The 14,569-nt window shown below is 40.9% G+C and overlaps 1 protein-coding gene across 1 annotated transcript in view; it reads right to left on the bottom strand.

Moving 5' to 3' along the window:
- SCFD1 (sec1 family domain containing 1) overlaps positions 1–14,569 on the bottom strand; it is a 275,000-nt gene that overhangs the window by 82,703 nt on the left and 177,728 nt on the right. Inside the window, exon 15 of the mRNA XM_073609415.1 lies at positions 5,111–5,207. Within this exon, the coding sequence (XP_073465516.1) occupies positions 5,111–5,207 (97 nt within the window). The remainder of the gene's footprint in view (positions 1–5,110; positions 5,208–14,569) is intronic.

Raw genomic sequence — 14,569 nt, 5'->3', positions numbered from 1 at the left:
GAGATGATTTTTTATTAAATTAGGCATATCAATAGTTTCTATGTTCAGAAGAATTTTGGTCTGTACATTTAGTTAAAAAGACTTCATATATCAAAATTAAACGCTCAGTTAACAGAAAAACAGTTAAGATTTTTCATAATTTATCTATTCTAAATTTTTCTTAAAGGGGTTGTAAAAACCCTTGTGTTTTTTCACTTTAATGCATCCTATGCAACAGGTTAAAAACCTTCTGTCATGCAATGCAGCAGCCCCCCCCACCCCGTTTTACTTACCTGAACCCGTTCTTTCTCACCCCGGGGACAAGCACACCAGCTCTACCCGGTGTCTCGTGTCCAGATTGGTTAGATTGATAGCAGCGCAGCCATTGGCTTCAACTGCTGTCAATCAAATCCAATGATGTGGGGCTGAATCCTGCTGTCTGTGTCAATAGATGTAACAGCAGGACACGTCAGCGCGCCCACATGGGTGTCCTGAAGGAGAGCGCTTTTCAGACGGGGCACTCGAGAAGAAAAGGAACCATGCGCGTCGCTGAGGGATCCCAGAAGAGGAGGATCAGGGCCACTCTGTGCAAAACCAACTGCACAGTGGAGGCAAGTATGACTTTTTTTTTATTTTTTAAAGAACAAACAAGGGTTTAGTAACCCTTTAGGGGCTGTGGTTGGAAATTAACATTACAGATTCTCCAGGAGTTACATAAGATGTAAAAAAACATAAACCTACAGAAATAGCTGTTTTCACACTCACTATAGTCTATGTACATGCCATAAGCCCTTTATAGAGAATACTGACCTCATGGGGCAGAGCCTGCTGAGCGCAATATTATAACAAAGTCACCAGACCTGAATTCTTTAGAGAAAGTAGGGATGAGATACAAATTCGGGTCACTGCAGTTTGCAAACAAACCTTTCTGCGATCTGTCATTTGGCAGTGGTAGAACTCCCAAAGCTAAATGACAGATACCTGGCTGGCTCCTGTTCGTAAACAAACCAGCCAGGCATCCTGGCCTCCCTCTCTACAAAGTGCTCTCCCAATGTTGAAAGGCATGTGACCGGATATGGTGTATATACATTCAAAGGACAGTCCACATTAAAGACAAAAAAATGAAAAAAAAAAAAAAAAAATAGCACTGAAATTCTGAGAAGGCCAGGCATGCAGCTTGGATGGCCAGGAAAGAGAGGGCAGTGAGCATGCATCCTACTCCCCCCTCCTGAACCATACCAGGCTATATATGCCTGTCAACATTGGGTGGGTAACTTTTTAAGGTGTGGAGGACAAGTCTTCTCCCTTCCCCTCTTCCAATGCACCATGTTTAGCGGCAAAGGCCTCATCCATACATCTGGTTCCCCCTAAAAACAGAAATTAAATAAATAGGAAAATAATTTTATAACAATGGTCTCCCAAAACATATCCATTGTCAAACACACCATCCGGTAATGTAGATCCAACATTAATCTTGATGACCTGCTGCCCAGTGATGTTTCCCCACCACCACAATGACCCACCACCTGATGATCTTGCTCCGCCACACTACCACAGCAAAATGACAAATCCCCAGCTGTCTGGTGTTTGTAAACAAAACATCTGTGGATCCTGAGTTTCTTCACTAACCAAATATGGATCTAAATTGCTGCAAAATGTGATTGATGATTTACATCAGGGGACATTGCCTACATTTTTAGCGAATTTTCATTAGAGGACTTTGTAACGTGTGTTTATTTGCATTTCTATATATTTGGGGGGGGGGGCAGGGATTTGGGAACTAAGGGGGGAAGGGGCTGATATCTGGTGGCCCGCTTATTATAAAGAAGACTTCCAGATTCCAAAAGGTCTCCACCCCAAACTTTCCTGATCCATCCTCTGGGGAGAGAGAAGCTTTGACCCCTGGCCCCCCTCAACCACTCCTGAAGTTGAAAAGTATGTGGTCTTGTATGCTTCAGGAGGATACTTGTTGGTCTGGTATAAATATTAAAGGGAACCCCACACTTTTTACATTTTTAATGCCGCTTTTGTTGATACAATTCTGTAACTTCAAGCAGAGCCTCTGTAGAATAACATAGTGACAATTGCAATTTTTTTATGTCACAGGATATTTGTGCAGCTGTTTATCAAACACAGATTTTCAGAAAAAAATAAAGTAAAATTAACAAAAATATTGCACCAGAGTGTTTGGTAAACTACAAACGATATGGTTGCATCAAGTAAACAGATACCAAATGTGTCAAGCTTTTAAATTACACACGCCCGTGAAATCGCAAAAAAATGGTACCCAAAATTCTCCATAGGTGACACTTTAAAAGTCTTTACAGGTTATCACTTTAGAGTTAACCATGGCCCTAGAACAGTGATGGCGAACCTTGGCACCCCAGATGTTTTGGAACTACATTTTCCATGATGCTCAACTACACTGCAGAGTGCATGAGCATCATGGGAAATGAAGTTCCAAAACATCTGGGGTGCCAAGGTTCGCCATCACTACCCTACAATTACTGCTCTTACTTTGGCGTTTGCAGCAAAACCTCACATATGTGGTACAAGTTATGTTTACTTTCACATGCTCCTCCTAGGCATTGGGGTGATATAATATATATATATATATATATATATATATATATATATATATATATACACATATATATATATATATATATATATATATATATATATATACACACACACACAGTGTTTCACAAAAGTGAGTACACCCCTCACATTTTTGTAAATATTTTATTATATCTTTTAATGTGACAACACTGAAGAAATGATACTTTGCTACAATGTAAAGTAGTGGGTGTACAGCTTGTATAACAGTGTAAATTTAATAAAATAACAATTATACTTACCTCCTCTGTGCAGTTGATTTTCACTCCTTTTCTCAGGTTCCTCTTCTGTGATCCTGGCCCCTCCCTCCTGCTGAGTGCATCCAAAGCAAGCAGCTTGCTATAGGGACACACAAGCCGAGTCACAGCTCCCTGTGTCCATTCAGACACGAAGCCGCAGACTGGCCCTGTCCTCTCTCTCTCCTGCTTGGCTAGCCGACTTTGATTGACAGCAGCGGGAGCCAATGGCACCGCTGCTGTGTCTCAGCCAATCAGGAGGGAGAGTCTCAGATGGCCGAAACACTCGTGGATATCGCTGTACAGAGATGGGCTTGGGTAAGTATTAGGGGGGCTGCTGCACACAGAAGGCTTTTTATCTTAATACATAGAATGCATTAAGATGAAAAACCTTTTGACTTTACAACCCCTTTAAAGGATTAGTTTACTTTTAATGTTGCCTTTTAAGACACATTAAAGCTGGTCCCCCCACTGAATGGTATTTTTTCAGTTTATTTTTGCATTGGTACATGTACCCCATGGCAATGCCTAGCTATCTATGCCTTTTTAACAAAAGTTTCCAAACTAACCTTGAAAAAGGTAAGAAAAAAATTACAATTAGCTTCCCATAGACTTTAATAGACTTATGACTCTATGCTCGGGATTCGGGGATTTCCCACTGGGTATACCAAACCTCCCAAGCAAACCAAAAGTTGCCTGGTTAACTCCCAAAACTGGCCTAAAATATTTAAGGACATAACCCTTATGCATATATGGTACAAAGTAAAACCTGATGAAAATGTATTATTACCGATTGTGGATTTTAAGCTTAAGATGGTTATCCAGGATTCCATTGATTGGAACTGACCTATAAGTCGTACTGCCTGTCTGCATGAGAAATGAAGTGGAGGAGGAGGTCTTTTTAAAATGTTAAAGAGAGAGCTTCTAGAATAGGATTCATCAAACTGAGACAAATTATTGCAAATTCCTCAAACTCAATATCCATGAAAATAAAACTTAAAGAAGAACTAAAACATGTTTGAACACAATTCCTGCAGAAAAGTGAAGTTTGCAACATTCCTCACCCAACTCTGAAGCCTAGCATAAGGTATACCTTATATGATTTAGACACATGTACCTTTCCTTCCAAAGCCTCTGCACGTGGTCAACAGGGTATCACGTAGTCTACACACATAAAATGGAATGTGTGTGTATATGTGTGTGGAGAGGCACCAAGGAGGCTAATATTGACACATTTTTTACACCCTTATTCTAGTGTCTTATCGCTTAGAGTCTTGTAGCCACGACTAAGGCTCTTGCCGAAATGCATTAGCTTTTTTGTTTTATTGTCACTCCTCTGTAACCAGTCACCAATAAACTGTTATACAGACAGTCTTGCCGGCTCAATCCATCCATTTATCTTGTTTTGGTGTGTATGGACACACTGAGCCCAGGCACCTGTGTGTGGATCTTGTAATCAGACTGAGTGTTCCTTATTGAGTGCGCTGCTCCTCTCAGACTTTACTTGATGCTTTTTTATGTAAATCAGTTACCTCCAGCTGCAGTAATTGTGGCGCTATTTTCATGTACCAATGGACTGTATGCTGTGTACTCAGATGATATGCTGGTGTAATAACTGGTTGGATGTGCAGCACCAAGGCAACTACAGATCAAACAGAGGCTAATGTGACAGCTTCCTTGGCTGTAAAGGATAAGGAGAGTTTAGTCCCACTTTAATACCCTTTACTGGTTTAGTGGAGTTATCATTCTTCTAGTACGAGTCTTTGCACTTGATGTTAGCACTCAATAGCTATCTCTGGATTCTTTGATGTAGTGCTTGCAGTCACCTTCTCAGTCTCAAACCAATATGCTCCCAAAGATTTGTATGGACATACTAGAATATGTTGTTAGTAATATTAAAAAAAATAATACTAAATAGAACTTTGTAGATGCAGAGAGAAGTATGTAAATATAATAGCTTCTTCAAGTCTTGCTTAGAAAAGCACACTGAATAAGCAATAAAGTCTTGCAGTGTAGTCACATATATGTGCAGTCAGATTTGTGGGACTGTGCCATGTACAGAGATGTGTGGTACTTTCCCTGCCAGCAGCTTCCCTGGGACATGCTGTGAGGCTGGAGACATTTGAAATCAATGAGGTGTTGAGTATGCTGGCTTCACAGCCAAGGCCTGAAGGGCAGCGTCAGGAACAATAACAAAACAAACCACCCATAACTGGCATTACCCTACAAATTAATTCTATGCCTCCCCAGCAGGGATATAAGCAAGACAAGCTCACCATCCGGGTCAGAGATTATGTCCAGAAGAGATTTGTCCAACGATGACTTGCTCATCAACTTCTCTTCATATTCAAAATATATATCCAACTTCCGAGCCTACAAGAGAAGGACAAAGAAAAACGCTCTTCATCAATGAGCTATACACACACATTTAATAAAAAAATTATAATAATAAAAAGGTGCATTGTAAAAATCTGGTAACGTACTACAAGGTTCTTTGATAATGTTGTTCAAAAATAAGCTGCACTCAAATTGCATAACATATAAACACATATAAAAAAATGAATAAACTGAAGAAAAATTATCTAAAAAAATATAGATGTGCCAAAAGCCAATTTAGGGGCACCTGGATGATGTCAAACGTATGATGAAATGCGTAGGGAGGACCGACGCGCTGGTGTCACTGTTACAAAAACCCGCCTTCCTGGGACACGAGTGTATGTGTGCTGGCCTACGCATACGAATTAAGGCGTTTTTACATTACACATCTTTTAAGTGCAACTTCTAAGTTCAATAAAGCTCTGAGGATTTTACACTATGGGGAGTCTTCTTTATCTTGAGGAACCGTTATGATCGCCCTTATGAGGAGGATTGACTTCCCTTGTCTAGAAGGCCTACTGAATTTAAAAGGGCCTGTCTAGGTTTGGAGCCACAGGCGTTTCTGACCTTTTGTAATGAGAGGTCTATTTGATCTGGTAAGCAAGCCCTTTTTCAGCCTTTGGTGGTGGTGTTAAGTCATGATATCACTTTCCAAGGTGTTGGATTGTGGTGAATATCCATCGGCATTACTGAGCACTTTTATTGGGTTATTTATGTTATTGGACTTATTTTCACTGGTTTGATCTAAATTGGCTATTGGCACATCCATAGTTAGATTATTTTTCTTCGGTTTATTCATTTTTTATTATTTTTTTTTATATGTGTTTATATGTTATGCAATTTGAACGTAGCTTGTTTTTGAACACTTTTTAGCACTGTATTAGAATCTCACTGAAAAGCTGCTGCTGGGTCATGGTTTAGGATACTGGTGCAGTTATTTTACATTTACACATTCTTTGATAATGTGTTTGTATCAATAAAAGTAAGTTTAGACAGCATTTCAAAATGGAATCCCCTATAATTATCTTCGGATTTGCAGGCAAACCTGGAAATGTAAGAAATACCTGCCAAGTAAACTGAGCTTTGTGCTCACAATAAAATAATTGGTTAATGTAAACAATTACTTTAGTAATCTGCAAGAAATCCAAATGTACTCTTCTGTGTCACTGGTTCCCATTTGTGACCTTGGGCCAGTACAAAGGCTGCCTTCTAAACTTCAGGGTCAGAGGTGGTTTACTAATAACCATTTAAATGCATTCTAATAGGTACACCAGTGATTTGGTGAATAGAACAGGAAACAATGTACTGTTAAGGCCATATGCACACCAGGTCTTTAGCCCCTGTGTGTCCAATCCCATTGTTTCGGGAGGTACAGGAGTAGCTTCCAGTTCAGTTGCCAACAGCTTGCCAAAGTCTTTGACAAGCTGAAATATGCTGTGGCTGTACACTGTATTGAGTGACTGTTGCTTTTAGGACTGTATGTGTTCAGGGATACTGAAGGCATATGAGTACAGTACCAGCTGCAGCGCATTTCAGCCTGTCTCAGAATTTGACAGGCTGCAGGCAGTGGGGCTGGATGCTGCATCTGTGCCTCCTGGGTACATTAAGGCACTGTATTGGACACAAAGGGGTTAAAACGTCCTGTGTGCATGTGACCTAAAGCATGTCTAACCCTAAAAAATTTACAATACCTGCAGCTTGCCAGTCCTTAGATGCAGTGGCTGCATTTTTTTTCGGCTAAGAGCATTACCAGAAAGCACAGAAAATACCTGATGATCTTGCCAGAAATGCAGAGTCTTTGTCACTTTCTGTGAGCTTGAAGCCCAACTCCAGGAAAAGTAAAAATTAGCTTATGTAGTGGAGCTGAGTCAACACTGCAAGGATTAAGCCTCGTACACAATAGCACAGCGAGAGAAAAAAGCTACCAGCTCAGGTCAGAGCTGCTGTACTAACACCGAATTGTTAGTACAGCTGCTCCAACATGAGCTGTCAGTTTTTTTATCTTGCTGTGCTATGGTGTTCTGACAGGGGGACGCCAGAACACTCCGGCCATTAGCTGAGAGCAGTGATCCGGAGCTGGTCTGGTTTGGTTTTTGGTCACTTCCCTTATATGGAAGCCGGCTGAACGGCTTCTGTTGGACCGGCTGCCATACACGCAGGCCGAATGTCAGCCGGTTTCTATTAAACCGGCCAATGACTCCTGACATTCGGCCCCTGTGTACTAGGCTTTAGATGCTTGTTTATGACTAGGACATGGGAAAAACATTCCTAATGTTGCAGCAGTGGATTGGTCCTCAGTGTCCTCCTGTGCAATGCAGGGCTATGGGCCCTGCATTGGAGTTGATGGCGTCAGAGGGCATCAGAGTGCAGGGGAAAAGAGGCTGTGGGGACTGGTTTTGAGTGCCTGTGGGAGTTGAGGACTGGGTAAGCATGACTGTTTTGAACTTGTGCAGTCCAAGGGCAGCCTCACAACAAGGCAGAATTTTTAATATTCCTGAACTTCAGCTTGAAAAGAGTATAAATATCAACAAATCACATTGACCCGATGTAATGGAGATGAACAAAGGCAGACATGTTTGAAATCCACTGTATGTGATAACCATGGCTCTCTCCATAGGAACAACGGAGAAATGGGTGTAGACATGAAGGGACTGAAATGTGTTATTCACAGGAGTATCAGGTGAAAATAATGAGAAAAAGGCTAAAAGAAAAAAAAAAAAAAAAAGCAGTATCTATGAACTAGTAAGCTGCAATATATCACATTTTTGTTTTTAGGTTTAGATACACTTTAATGGTTAATCAAAACGTCTTTGAGTAAAGCCAGCCATAAATGGTTCGAATCTCAGCAGGAACCGGCTGAGATTTGTATCGTAATCTACACTATACAAATCAAAAGATTTCTGTTTTCATGTTCACATACTGTATAGGCTTTTCTTTGTAAACAGACAAGTTAAAGTGCTCCACCAAAACTTTATTTTTAGATATTTTTGGATAAAATAGAGAATTGTTACAATCTCTGCCAGTTTTCTTCCTGGCATCTGTGTCACATAGGGGCTATTTCTCTTTATTTCCTGCCCTGCAGACCTAACAGGAAGTGAAAGGAAATCTCCCAAAAGTTAGGGTAATCTCAGCTCAGACAGCTGTTGCTGCAACAAGTGTCATCATTTGGCGATAATCTACTGTACCTCTATTCCTGCTGAAATAATTTTTTTTGTTTTCCTATTGTTTTAGTGATGTTGAGCACGCCCCCGACAACGTCACAGTCCCAGCATGCCCAGGGACTGTGACGGCATAAGGGGCGGGGTCACCGCCTATATAAGTCAGAGCGGAGCGCCTAGAGTGCATTCCAGCTGGAGAGAGCGTTGTGTCAACATCGGAAGAAGAGGGAAGAAGGCAGAAGGCAGCAGACCGGGCTCCTCCGCTAGCAAATGAACGGCAAAAGAGCAGAAGATAGCGGAGGAGCCCAGCAGAAGACCCAGAGAGCGCGGAAAAGAACCGGAGAGACCCCCGAAGTCGGAAGAAGACCCCCGAAGCCGGAGGAGGACCCCCGAAGCTGAAAGAGGACCCCCGAAGCCGAAAGAGGACCCCCGAAGCTGTCTAATAAATTACTTTAAAAATCTGTGTAGTGTTTTTTTTTATTGACACTTTTTCACTAGGTGAATGGGTAGGGGTACCATGTACCCCATACTCATTCACATAGGGTGGGGGGACGGGATCTGGGGGCCCCCTTATTAAAGGGGGCTCCCGGATTCCGATAAGCCCTCCGCCCTCAGACCCCGACAATTAACGGCCAGGGTTGTCGGGAAGAGGCCCTTGTCCTCATCAACATGGGGCCCCCTCCCCAAAGCACCCACCCCCCATGTTGAGGGCATGCGGCCTGGTACGGCTCAGGAGGGGGGGCGCTCACCCGTCCCCACCCCCTTTCCTGACCGACCAGGCTGCGTGCTCGGATAAGGGTCTGGTATGGATTTTGGGGGGACCCCACGCCGTTTTTTCGGCATAGGGATTCCTCTTAAAATCCATACCAGACCGAAGGGCCTGGTATGTCCCTGCAGGGGAACCCATGCCATTTTTTTATTAAAAATTTGGCGTGGAGTTCCCCCTCAAGATTCATACCATACAGTGCCGGGCATTGGCAGGGATCCGAGTCGGATCCCCGTGCTTGTTGCTCATTGGGAAAGGAAAAATAATTTTTCCTTTCCCGATGAGCAGCTCGGTGCTGTTATCCGCAGCTGACACAGTGCACTGCGATTACCTGCGGTTATGTGCGGATAGCTGCACTAAATCGCTCCTGGACGCAGTCAATTCTATTTTTTCTATCCACACAGAACCGCATGTATCTAATTCGCAGCTAAACGCAGTGTGTGAATGGGGCCTTAGGAAAGCATTGTGTGCTTTTAGCTGCGGTAGAAAATTAGAAAATCCGCAGCTAAAAGCACCATTCTATCCTTCCGTGTGAAAGGGGCCTAAGTGTTTTTTTCATTTCTCTAGTATTGGAATGCAAAAGCCACCTGGAGAAAACAAAAACAGGGTGACAGGCTCTAAGTCTTTAAACTGTAACACCATTGCTTGTTTCCCTGATCATATATGCTCTATATGTTAGGATAATATCACATAGTACAGCCATAAAAAAACCCCAGAGCTTCCAAAAATCTCTTCTAGTTCATAGTAGATGTTATTCTACAGATCCTTTAATCATTACATTTTTTTATTTGTTGTATTTTGTACAACTAATTAAGATGCGCAATCCAAAAAATCAAATGGCAACATAAGCTATAATGAATTAATTTACTTAAAATGCTGAGATGAAAATAAAAAAATAATAATGATAAAACAGTGTAGTCCAAAAAGTGCTTGACCCAATGTGAACAACCAGGACGAACTTCTCAGAACGACAAACGATTTTTCTGTTCATCAAAAGTAAGTAAAACACCGGCACTTTTCAGATGTGATGGATCTCAAATTATAGAGACCAGATAGGCACACACAGGAAGGATCACTTGGCCAAAAGAGTTGTATCCACCGACTTTTCAAATAGCGGGATCCCTCCTCCTGTAGAGACTTTTCTCTGCTGAAATACTCCACTCACAGCCTTCTTGCAAGATAGATTGTTTTCACAGTCGAAGCCTTGTATGGGGAAACGCGTCGGGTGGAGCTGCAGATCTCGACGTCACCAGGCACCAGCTGGCTGGCATGAGCCGCGGCTGGTTTGAATACACTGAATGCTGTTTTGTTTGGATGTCAGTGCCTCCGATGTTTTAAGAATAGATACTTTTTAAATCCGAGTACTGCACCATGCAGCCTCTTCTTTTCATTTCAAAAATACATCCCTTGGAGGAATCTATCTTACTAGAAGGCTCTGAGAGGAGTATTTCAGAAGAGAAAAGCTGCTACAGGAGGAGGGAGCCCGCTATTGGAAAAGTCAGTGGATACAACTCTTTTGGCCAAGTGAACCTTCCTGTGTGTGCCTATCCGATCTCTATAATTTGAGATCCATCACATCTGGTAAGCGGCGCTGTTTTACTTACATTTGATGAACAGAAAAATCATTTGTTCTTCTCAGAAGTTCGTCCTGGTTGTTCACATTGGGTCAAGCACTTTTTGCACTACTGTTTTATCATTATTATTTTTTATTTTCATCTCAGCATTTTTAAGCACATTAATTCATTATAGCACATGTTGGCATTTATATATGCCTCCTCATTTGATTTTTTGGATTGCGCATCTTTATTAGTTGTACACGTTTATGGACTGAATATTCAGGTTTTTTTTAGATGCAGCACCGTCTTTTTTAAACATATATTTGACATATTTATATATATGCACCGTTTTGTTTATCTATTGAGTTTAGCACAGATATCCTGCTATACATATCTTCACTATCTTATTTGTTGTATTGCCACCTTAAAAACCGTGAGTCATGCATGAAAGGAGAGGCAATGTGCTATTCTGAAACAGACACTAAAATGTAAACTATATTTTGGAGCAAAATTGGCCAATATAGATGGTCTAAATAATAATATACGTACTGATGACGTTCCCAAACCTTTCCAGTTAGAGAAAATGAAAAAGTAGATCAGCACAAGGTATTAAAAAAAAAAAATGACTTTCAACTACAAGTTGATTTTAAATATTTTTAATACACATCTATTAAACAGCCTCTGTTAAACTTTATACCTGGAAGTGTATAATGCTGGCAAAAGTTCTAGAAAACAAAACAAGCTGTTTCAAGCAATGTCAAACTGAGTTAATGGTCATACATTGGTTAATGGTCATAAACACCAAGCAACTCTTATGCCCTGTACACACGATTGCACATTGATCGGACAATCCGACAACAAAATCCATGGATTTTTTCTGACGGATGTTGGCTCAAACTTGTCTTGCATACACACATACTCACATATTGTCTTGCATACACACATACAAACAAAGTTGTCGGAAAATCCGATCGGTCTGAACACGGTGACGTAAAACACGTACGTCGGGACTATAAATGTGGCAGTAGCCAATAGCTTTCTTCTCTTAATTTATTCTGAGCATGCGTGCCACTTTGTGCGTTGGATTTGTGTACACATGATCGGAATTTAAAATTTAACTGATCAGATTTTGTTGACGGAAAATTTTATAGCCTGCTCCTAAACTTTGTGTGTCAGAAATTCCGATAGAAAAAGTCAGATGGAGCCCACACACGATCGGAATTTCAGACAACACAATCCGATCGCACTTTTTCCGTCAGAAAATCTGACCGCGTGTACAGGGCAATAGTGAACCATTGGTACAATATAATGCCTAGATGTGCAATAAAAAAACGTTTTAAGTGTAAAGGTCTGCAGATCTTGGGTACAACGAAATCAGTATAACGAAATACTAGGCTGCACAGTAGTATCAATTTCAAAGTGTAGGGTTGTAAGTCTTGGTGGCCACTCATATAGTGGTCACAAGTCTTGGAAACCACAAATACAGTACAATTAAAGAGACGGGAGGCGCATTTATAAAAATAATTTTGTTGTGGGAAGAAGTTATTAAAAATTCTTAAAATGCACTCATGTAAAACAGCACACAAGGAAATGAATTTGCGACATCACATTTAAGTAGGATCTGTGATAACGTGATGAAGAGCTCTATTCAGAATCCCAACATTCCTTGTGATTTCCTGGTACAGCTTTAATGCAGAGTCATTAATATGTTTCGTTCCGTACTTTGCATGCAGACATCAACTTGACTGGGAACACTTAACAGAACTACAAATAATAATCTTGGTAACAAATGAAAAACAAAACAAAGATGTATTGAACACAGGAAAGAAGAAGGCTTAATAACTAACACATGACTCCTGTTCTTTCAGATCCAATAAATCGTTTTATTGCATGCACTGAAAAAACAGAAGTTTGGAAAAAATACATGTGCTTGAAGCAAAAATGTAAAAGAAAAAAAAACAGATTTCACCCTTTTTCATTGGGGCAGCAGACATTAAAACATATTACAATCCAGATTTCAGGTCTGTTTAGCACAGTTTTGGACCAGGCGTTACAATTCAATACTGATGCCTCCAATTTGACATCACAGTAATGAAGATTTTTGTGTGGCAAGCTACTCGCTTTTTGGTTTTTAAAATATGGATGACTAAATGTCTAGTTCAACCAGAGTAACATATATAACATACAATACAATTACCATAACAGACAGAAAGATACTGATCTAGTCAACTAGCCCAGGGTTCAAAATTTCCAGTCCTGAGCTACTAGCCAGGCCTCAAGGCTTACTCGCCACCAATGCAGCCTGCATCCGCCAATGCAGCCTGTGTCCACAAATGCAGCCTGTGCCACCAATGCAGCCTGTGCCACCAATGCAGCCTGTGCCACCAATGCAGCCTGTGCCACCAATGCAGCTTGTATCCACCAATGCAGCCTGTATCCACCAATGCAGCCTGTATCCACCAATAGTGAAAAAATTGTTAGACCCCCACGCTTATGGTGAAAATGAAAAATGAGGAGCTACAGCCTCTATAAATAAATTAACCCTAAAGTAAATATAGGAGAAATGTGAAAAAGAGGGGATAGGTATGGCGCTGCTCTTATTAAGAGGTGACCTACAACCTCTAAATACTTGAGGGGTGTGTGTCACAGGTGCACTTAGTGCAAAAAGTGACAATAAAAGTGCAGAAAATAAATATTTGTATAGTCACAAAAACCCACAAAAAAATCCTACTGTGTAAACTTCCTAACCGCTTATATATAATACATATTTTTATGTTCAAATGAAAATAAAATAAACACAATCCTGTGCAAAACCTGCAATTCAAAGTGACATTTCTGTGCAAAAAAATCCAACATATATGACTGGTGTATATTGTTGGTGTGAAACTGGGTTCAGATGATGCCCCCATTGACGAAACGCGTAGGGTGGAACTATACAGCGTCATTGCATCACTTCCGGTTTCGAGCCGTGGAGCGTTTTTAAACACTGTTTTCGCTTTTAATGATTTTTATTAAATGTGAGTACCCATCAGTACTATTAATACATTTTTGGATATTTGTACGGTATCACACTATGGAGTCCCTTTCCTCTCTACATGTGGGCAACATCTAAGAGGTTAACAGTGAGACCACTTACATTACAGACAAGGAGGCACTTGGAGAACACAGGAAAGGAAGTTTCCTCCCACTCCACAGGCTACACAGTGGCTCATACTGTGAAGGTGAAATACCTCCCTGTGGGGTGAATAATAGCGGTGAGTGTGTTTCTTATGGGGCAGTTTTCCAAGAAGCACAGAACAATTTGAAGGAGCACATTGTGACTTTATTGGACTTTTTTTTTTATACACCAGAGTTTAAGGACGGTATATGCATATTTCTGAACCCGGTTTCACAGCAACAATACACACCAGTCTTATATGTTGGATTTGTTTGCACAGAAATGTCACTTTGAATTGCAGGTTTTGCACAGGATTGTGTTTATTTTATTTTCATTTGAACATAAAAATATATATTATATATAAGCGGTTAGGAAGTTTACACAGTAGGATTTTTTTGTGGATTTTTGTGAATATACAAATATTTATTTTCTGCACTTTTATTGTCACTTTTTGCACTAAATGCAGCTGTGACACACATCCCTCAAGTATTTAGAGGTTGTAGGTCACCTCTTAATAAGAGCAGCGCCATACCTATCCCCTCTTTTTCACATGTATCCACCAATGCAGCCTACCTGTGCAAGGAAAGAGAGAGGAGAGCCACCACTCAGATGATTAGAGCACAGGGAACATAACAACTTTCATTTCAATAGCTGTGTTTTCCCCACATACAGCCCCTCCCCCTTGTCCGGGGAACTTTGATAGACAGATCGGGTGATCCATC

The sequence above is a fragment of the Aquarana catesbeiana genome, linkage group LG13 (genome assembly GCF_042186555.1).
Source record: "Aquarana catesbeiana isolate 2022-GZ linkage group LG13, ASM4218655v1, whole genome shotgun sequence".
In the NCBI taxonomy this organism is placed as follows: Eukaryota; Metazoa; Chordata; class Amphibia; order Anura; family Ranidae; genus Aquarana; species Aquarana catesbeiana.
The sequence above is the reverse complement of the archived record's forward strand: the minus strand, read 5'-3'. Positions and strand labels throughout refer to the sequence as shown.